The sequence below is a fragment of the Corvus kubaryi genome, unplaced genomic scaffold (genome assembly GCF_017639235.1).
Source record: "Corvus kubaryi isolate FWS band 111438036 unplaced genomic scaffold, C.kubaryi_AGA036_p1.0 65021, whole genome shotgun sequence".
NCBI classification, from domain to species: Eukaryota; Metazoa; Chordata; class Aves; order Passeriformes; family Corvidae; genus Corvus; species Corvus kubaryi.
The window spans coordinates 22,386-31,068 of record NW_024581700.1 but is presented as its reverse complement, the minus strand read 5'-3'; the positions used below and the strand labels follow the sequence as shown (position 1 = coordinate 31,068).

Sequence of the window (8,683 nt, the reverse complement as noted above, 5' to 3'; positions counted from 1 at the left end):
AGAAAATTGCTTCAGTCTTCACAGGTAATAGGAGAAACATTCCTCTCTTTACAGATTGTCTCTTAGAATTTAACATCAATGGAAGATCTTCATCATTATGCGTTACCATTTAAGCAGGAGAAGCAGACTACAAGACCACAAAAATAATCAAAACCCCTTTTAAATGGATGTAATTTAAAACCCCCCAAAACAACCACAAAGAACATTATATATTTAGTTTTCAAAGCAGTTTCCACTCCACATTTCAGTCTTATAAGCAGCTGAACAGTTTAATCACTGTACATGTGAGCTTAGATACCTTCCAGGCAAATAAAAAGTTGTGGCCCGAGGTTAATAAAACGCAGGAGCAGAAAGGGAAATAAAAATCTACATTCTCATATCGCACAATTCAAGTTTATTCCATTCATTCTTGCAACACAAACTTAAAAATACAGTATCATTTAGCATTCTGATGTCTATGAACCATGATAATGATGAACCCAACTGTGTCAAAACAGTTAACAATGGTGAAAAGAGAAAGTCAAATATCAAAATGCACAGAGCACTAAATTTTCTTCTGTCACTGCGTAGAAAGATGATTGTTTATCCATTTACAAAATATAATTAAGACAAGTTCATTTTGAAATTTTGCATGCAACACTGCAATTGCTTGACCTAGGACACTCTATTCTTACCAGCCTCTTCTACAAATAATCAATGTTCCATTTAACTATTGTACTCCTTTTCTCATTTGCTCCCTGTAAGAAAAAGGGAGCAGAGGGTACAAAATCCAAAATATAGTTAATTTTTTAACTTATTCAGCACAAATTTCAAAGGAAAACGTTTAAGAACAGAGTGGATTTCCAAGTATATGCAATTCCAGTCTGACAAAGTATTTAAATTCTGTTTATAGAATGAAAAATAATTTACAGTTTGGTATTTTTATCTAGTTAGGACCTACTCAAAGATAGAGGAAGCCACCCATTATTTTTTCCACAAAATAGCTAACAAGAAAGAAACAAATTAACAAGCCCAGTCTCTAGACAATTACAAATGCATAAGCTTTTATTTTTTTTTTTTTCTTTTAAATCCTGGGCAAAATTATTAAACACCTGTTATGTAGTGCAAAAAGCAGAAAAGTATTTCTTCTTTATAAGCCAAACATTAAATGCCATCTTTTTAACTATCTCAAAAGGCAGCTTGGGTATATATTACAGCCAAATTAACACTTGACTCACTGAAGTCTGTTTGCTTCTTTTTTCCCCCCAGGGTGAAGTAAGAAAAAATAAGGTGTCCCCAAAATTGTAGAAAAAGGGAGGCAAAATCGCCTCAGTGAATCACCATAAGAGTTAGTACAAAGATGATGTTTCTTTGCTCACTTAAATGAGAGTTAAAGGGAAGGGCAGGAAAGAATACAGAAGAAAAAAAAAAAAACCAACAAAAATACAAAACCACTATGGCCAGACAACGTGACACTAATCAACACAAAAAACTTGAAAAATCAAGTTCTCCACATAAAAACAGATTGCAGTTTTCTAGACTAGTATTTGAATAGCTAAGTATTTAATAGCATAATATGGAGGCAAATTGATGCCAAAGATTGTTACTTTCATAGCTGAATAAAGAGTTAAACCTATAGTCTGTGTTCACACTATTACAATGACATGACAATCCAGCACTGATCAGAGATAAGATTGAAGAGTCCTCTTATAAATAGTTATTAAAAGCACTGTTCATCAAATATTCTTGTTCTTTTATCAGCAGTTCACCAATTGATTTATCACTTATTTCCAACCCTTCTGTTCTTCCTTGCCACCCATCTCCAAGAAAAAGAGTAATTGCACTGTACAGTTTATGGCCAGAGTTGATTGTTTTCTCCACTGCTTTTCTTATGGTATGTGTAGAAGTAAATCAGTTCCTGCTCTCATTTTACACTCTAAATGCAATGCTTTTCATAGCTGAGACATTCAATCCTAATATGCAACATTATTCAAGTAAAACTAAGTCTCCATTAAATACGAGTGGTAGTTGCCAGTCTACTTCTATATATCCTGTCAATTTCAACAGTGATATCAAACAATATCAGCTACATTTGTTTAAGAATTCAGCATGAGTCATTATATACATTTGTTTTTCTGTATTGTGTTTGTTACCAGAAAGTTTGAAATCTGTATTCCAAAAGAGAGAAAGATGTATAGTTTGTGGTATAGAACCTGTTACTCAGTTTTAGGTGAACCAGCAGTCTAATGAAAACTTTCAGGATGAAAGCCAGAAGCTCAGACATTCCTGAGGACCACAAGATGTGACAAGAGTGCCTACAACATCATTAAATACCTTCCCATGAATGATCAAGACTGCCATACTTACTGGTATAGTAAATCTTATCTAAAAGTCAATGGTTAATGTGGTATGGTCACACTGGGAATTTCCAGAACAAGCCTCATGCCTTAATGGAATTTAAGAGGTTCATCCATTCAACAATGAAACACTGATCTGAAGATACGCACAATTAAAAAAATTCTGTAGTAGTTAGAGCAAGTTAAGACTTCTGCTTGTACATCTTCCTGCTTCTACATTTGAACTTAGAAAGGTTCCATGTTTACCAGAAAAGTTTAGCAACAATATTCACCTGATATGAATGTCTAAATAATTATTGTACATTTTCCACATTTGACTTGATTATCCTTGTGTACCAAACAGCCTGAAGCTTTTACACATGTCTAGGAATTTTATGCTAATGTGGCGAGTAAAGAAATTTCATCTTACATTCCTTTTGGAAAAAAACTACAGTGAAATTTTGACCTCTCTCTCAAAAGCAGTTACTTAAAATGTCTGTCCTGGACTAGAACAAATATGGGATAGAAAGACTTCAAATTCAAGCATCCAAAAGTACCTTGGCAGATATTATGGAGTGTAACACCATCATGCCTCAACTGGTCTTTCTTGGTTTGCTCAAGAGTCAGAAAACATTAGTGTGACATCCAATTAGTCAATATAAAGAACAGCTCCAATAACTAGTATCAAAAGTCCTCAAAACTGCAACAGAAGCTTTAGGCAGAAGAACAAAGCTACCCACTGAGAGAGAAGAGAGAAGAGCAACCCAGCCATCTACATTACTACACTTCAGATTATGGCAGACACTAAGAGCATGGGACTATTGTCTCCTTCACAATTAGTTTCAGGTACATAGCACAGCACTTCCATCTAAAGGAAGTACTTCCATCCATCTAAAAAATCTTTAGTACTAATCTAGGAGGCTTACAAGCCAAAAATTCAGGAGCAAGGTCTGTCTTCTTCCATTTTCACTAGAAACGGGGAGATTGTGCACTGGAAAGAAGTCCTAGAGGGACACTGTTCATAATAGTTTTCAACCCTCTCTGACCAGATTATCTTTGATACAAGCCCCTAACTAGTCTGATTCATAAAGAATTTCCCTCCCCCCAAAGTATTTAGCTGAAGAAGCTGGAAGATGCAAAGAGTGACAGACAGGCAGCAGTGTGAGGCCACAGGAGAGACATTTAAGATATCAGTCCATCCATCACTGAAGAAGAGTCTTGATTGCCTGGTTGTCAGTGGCTTCAAAGGCAGTTAGTCCATCTGGGCCTTTCACAGTCTTATCAGCACCCTGCAAAGACAATGAGAAGGACTGTCAATTCATAAAGCCAGCCTGCATCAGTATAAAGTGTGTCAAAAGTTACATACCTTACACAATTATATTGATTACATACAGCTTTTTACTCTAGTGCCTTGTTTTCATTCAGAAACCAACTGGACAAGATCTATGTACAGAACTATTCAGCATGCAGCTAATCTGCGTTTCCAACTTCGTCATTTAAAATAAGGGAAAAAGCCACATAACTTTTGTTACACAGCAAGTTGCAAGTTCAACAGATTATCAATTAATCTTAGAAACAGATAGATTTTTTGTTTCCAGCAACTACTCCTACAAAAGCAAAAATCCAGTGTTACACACTTCTACAAAAGCTATGGTGCAAGAAGCTCTCACATGCTGAATTAGGTGACACCTGGAAGAGCTGATTTACTAACAAATCATACTATATTTGTTCTAGATCATAAAACAGCCACACTCATCAAGGATTGTGCTTCTCTTTCATTCTGAAAAAAAAGTCCCTATTGATACACCAGAAAAACAACACCACAAAATCATTCCAAGTCCAAAACTGCTCAGGTTTCTTTTGAAAGAGTGATGTGTACACCTAAAAGGCAACAAAACAGAACAGGGAGGCAACAGGAGAATGGAAGATAATGAACCAAGTGGATAAATTGAAGAATTAGAATAAACTAGTGCAAGTAAGCACAAGCACAGTGCCAGAATTATGGGAGGAGAACAAAAGGAGGGAAACAGAGTGATTACCTAGTCACATTTGCTTTGAGCACTGTGTAATCATATTCATAAAAGGGAAAACACAGACTAAACTGTAAATAGGGTAGCTAAATAAGGGGACAAAAGTTATTAGAGCTCACAGGACTGATTTCAGAACAACTCTGCAAGATGATATGCAAATCCCACTTGAAAAAATGTGTAGTTGCTCTATCAAATGACAGGAAAAGCACTGTGGGTACAAACACACTTTGTCAAAAGTATGTACAGCAGAGGGTTGTCTTCAGTTTATGCACAAGCTCTCTGTAGAGTAAGTACAAATCCCTTCTCAATTACAAGGAAGATTGTCAGTATTAAGGACACTCAATAGTTTACGAACATAATGGACCTAGAATTTCCATAGCTTCTTTACTGATTAAACACACAAAGCCCCACTGAACTTCCAAACATAATACCATGTCTATTCCCAAGATGACTCTCACTTTCCTAAACTTTTCTAACAGTCTAATAAACTGGATCTGATACCACTGTGATGTTCTATGAATACTACTTTTCGCAATGTAGGATATCTCCCTCTCTGAAACTTGTACACTCTTTGCTTGCATATACTCAACCTGTCATTCGAAAAAGATGGCTTTGCAGCGGTTTTTAAGGCAGCACTGGCAGTCTTCTGGTCTACTGGCCAAACTGACCCTCTTGGAGCTGTTCACCTTCCTTGTGGCCCCTAGAGACACTCAGTGCAAGGTATGCACTGCGTTCACACCAGTGACAGGAGCAGTTGTAGGATCACACCTCTATCACTTGCCTCAATGTACAAGGATGTTGCAGTTCTTTGGGATATGAACATGAGCTGAACCAGCCTGTCCCCAACAAGTGACAATTTGGTCACTGCAAACACATGCTTGGGCTGAACCCATGGGAACACTGCTTGAGAAACATTTATTTTTCCCCTAAAATAACCCCTGAGAGATTTAAGAGGTATTCAACACTTATAATCTTAGTTGTCCAGGGAAAAGAAAAGCAACTAAGAGTACAAATGGCTTCTTTTGCAGATGTTATTTCTACTGCTTAGATAGCACACAGATTAGAATCTATGTGGAAATCAAGGCTTCAAAGCTGTTCCTTGATGTAAAGCTCAGAAAATCTTGAAGAAAAATGGAACTATGCAGTAACTGACCTGACAGAGTTTAAAGAACTTTAGTTTACAAAACTCTCCATCAATGTACCAGCATTTAGGGTACAAAAGATAACTGTTAACTGAGGTAACCTTGAAGTATAAAGAGAGCTTTTAATTATAACATAGGACTGCTCTCCCCCCTCAGAAAAATACTTCAGAAAAGTTATTGACATGCAAGACCTGAGTTTCTAAAACAGCTTTACTGAATGTAGGATAAGAGGGTCATGAATACCTAAGGAGAACACCATTTATTAAACTCAGTGCTAATAAATTAAGAAAATGGCCCATTAGCTAGACAGAAAGATTCCTGCCTACATTCAATAAAAAGAGAAGGAAACAATAAAGGTCAGGTCAAGAGGACTTTAATTTGCAGAAGTACAACACTGCCTGGAAGCAACTTTAATAAAAATCTCATAAAAGTACAACGATTCCACAGTATTCTCTACTTCCCCAAAGTAAAAAGTTACTAATATTGGTGTTACGTTCCACTCTGAAAATACACATACATAAATAAATATAAACCCCCTCTCCTTGGCAGGATAATAACAAACAAGAATGCTTGCCCACTTAAGCCACCAGGCAAAGCACAAATGTTAAACAAGCTCTGAGAGCCATACACTTGGCTCCAGATGCAGTTCTGCAAAAAGCCCAGAGCAACAAACACAGAACCCACGCTGGGAGCTGAGCTCCCACCAAACTGTACAACCAGCACTGGGGCACTTAACGAAGCTGGGAGGAGAGTGGTTTACACAGCAAGCAGCAAACTGCTAAAAAGAGTTGCCAGATGACACAACAGAGGCAGATGACTTCTTGCTCAAAAAGCACATAGACGAATTCATGGACAACGAATCTGTCAACGCTTCTGAAGAGGGGACAGATGTGCACACCTCCAAAATCCCCAGCAGAGCAACCATGAACAAAGGGAATGAGTGAGCAGATGTGGTCATACTCACAACTCTTCCTTTTGCCACTGTCAGAGAAGAAAAAAGGTGCTAAACTGCCCAACTCAACAGGATATTTCTTGTAACACATTTTTTAGTAGAAAGCAGAAATCGAATTGCATTAGATATTTCACAAAGGCAGAACTATTTTGGAAGTTAAAAAATGGGTGAACTTTGTTGAATCTTATGCAACAAACCTCATCCTCCATTAGAAGCTTTCAAACTGTTAATTGTCTATTTAAACATATTGGTTTCTCCTACACTAAAAACCCACAACTTTTTACATTACAAATCAAATATCAGATTATTAAAGAAAAACATGGATCAGTGCTTGGAACATTTCTTCAAATACTCCTCCTTCTCCTCCCTCTCAATGTGAGCTCAGGAGTTTCACATGAAAGGTTTAAAAACATCCCCACAGTCCATACACCATAGAAAGCAATGGAGAATGGTGGCTTAGTAACTGGGAAGAACATTAAACAGTCAGTAATTTTTTAGATCTTTCAGTAAGGGTTGAATCCTGATTGCCCTGTATCTGCTATCAAAGAACATATGACTATGGTACACACAAGGCATGACATGTTTAAACAAGGGTCATAAAATAATAACTGTGTCAAGAGCCAGAACAACCTCTACATATAAGCCCTGCCTCAAACAGACTGAGATGATAAGCAGACTTCCAGTTTATAAATATTTCATCAGCTAGCCCATGTGAATGGAAGCAATCAACATTTGACTCTGCATGAAGAAATCTCAAAGTAATTTATTATTTGGGCAACTTATCCAGAATGGAAAACCCACCAAAACATGGTCAACATGGGAGAAAGGACACCTTCTTTTTGATGATCCTAAATGAAGGATCAGTCCTCACAATAAATTTAAGCAAGTTGGATGCACCATTTGAATCCTAAATTAACAGTCACTGCATTTGTTTACAAAAAAGCGTAAATAATATCAGACAAGATCAAAGACGTTAAGTGAAATTCATGCAACATATTAAGGCAGTTAAGGAAAACTTTACCCTGGAAGTGACATATGAAAAGATTACGCAGCAAGAAATCCTTTGGCCAAATGACAGAAGTGTAATCAAGAAGCAGTGCATATGAATGGAGACAAAACATTGCTTGAATTAACTACTGGCTTTGTAAAATTGATCACCTTTGCAATATAAATCAAAGTGCAAACAGAGACAGATTAAGCTTATTCTCCCCAGGACAAAATTTACAAGCTGTACGACAGAGAAAGCTTAGCTTCCTACTTCTATCTCCCCTCCCTCTGCCAACCCAGATGGGTTCTCAGTCATCTGGCAAAAGTTGAGGGAAACCACACCTCTGAGCAACTTCACAGCAGAGATTCCTTCACGTGAAACACTTAAACAGCTGCCAAAGCCAAGTCCACTAAAGGAATGCTTTTTTTCCCTTACTGATTTGCAGCTCTGCTCTCTAGCTGGAGCCCACATATTCTTACGGTCACTGTTACTTTTGCTACACCACAGAAGTCCTGCAACTTTGTCCTTCAGCTATCTTTTTCCACGATCAGAGTTTAGCAAGACAAATGGCATTTGTTTGATGTTCTGAATATATCATCTGGAGCATCATAATCTCATTGAAAAAAAAACCCCACAGTAATATGCTTTGCTAATGGATAACTTGTTGTAAACATTTGTATCTCACCTTTGACAGAAGCAATTTCACACAGGAGACGTGGCCCTCATAGACTGCTGATAGGAGTGGTGTGATATTGTGTTTGTCTGGAGCCTGTAAATTGAGATACAGTTACTTGAAGGACAATTTCACACAGCATTATAAGGTTTCACATAACTTTTAAATTTTTTTTTTAGTCAACAGTAGAAGTAAAAATTTAAGAATATTAGCCAGAAATGCATTCCACTGGATTTTTTTCCTCTCCTTTTAAAGAAGAAAAGTTTTTTAAACAATAACAGGAAATAGCAACACATTTCTTCCACAAGACTTTTACATATCCCAAAGCTTGTCTAAAATTTTAGGCCAATGATGGAAATTGTGGAGTTTCAGCTGACAAATTTTGCCCAATTTAAAAACACTACTCCTAATTCTCCCATTTCACAGCCAGTATCACTTCACAAAACAGTTTTGGCTGAAACATTGTTTTGGCTGTCTTCTCTCTAAACTATAGTCCTGGAAAGAATAAGAAATGGAGCAACTGAAATGCTATTTTTAACTCTTTCCCAGTTAGGAAAATTCCCAAGGAAGAGATAATCTTTTC

General features: G+C 37.0%; 1 protein-coding gene across 1 annotated transcript in view; it reads right to left on the bottom strand.

Annotated features, from left to right (window-relative positions):
- Positions 1 to 374: 374 nt before the first annotated feature.
- Positions 375 to 8,683, bottom strand: part of LOC121672866 (myotrophin) — a 30,688-nt gene continuing 22,379 nt past the window's right edge. The window contains exons 3-4 of the mRNA XM_042045767.1: positions 8,113 to 8,196; positions 375 to 3,604 (exon numbers count right to left, since the gene is read on the bottom strand). Of these exons, the coding sequence (XP_041901701.1) occupies positions 3,518 to 3,604; positions 8,113 to 8,196 (171 nt within the window). The 3' untranslated portion in view covers positions 375 to 3,517. The remainder of the gene's footprint in view (positions 3,605 to 8,112; positions 8,197 to 8,683) is intronic.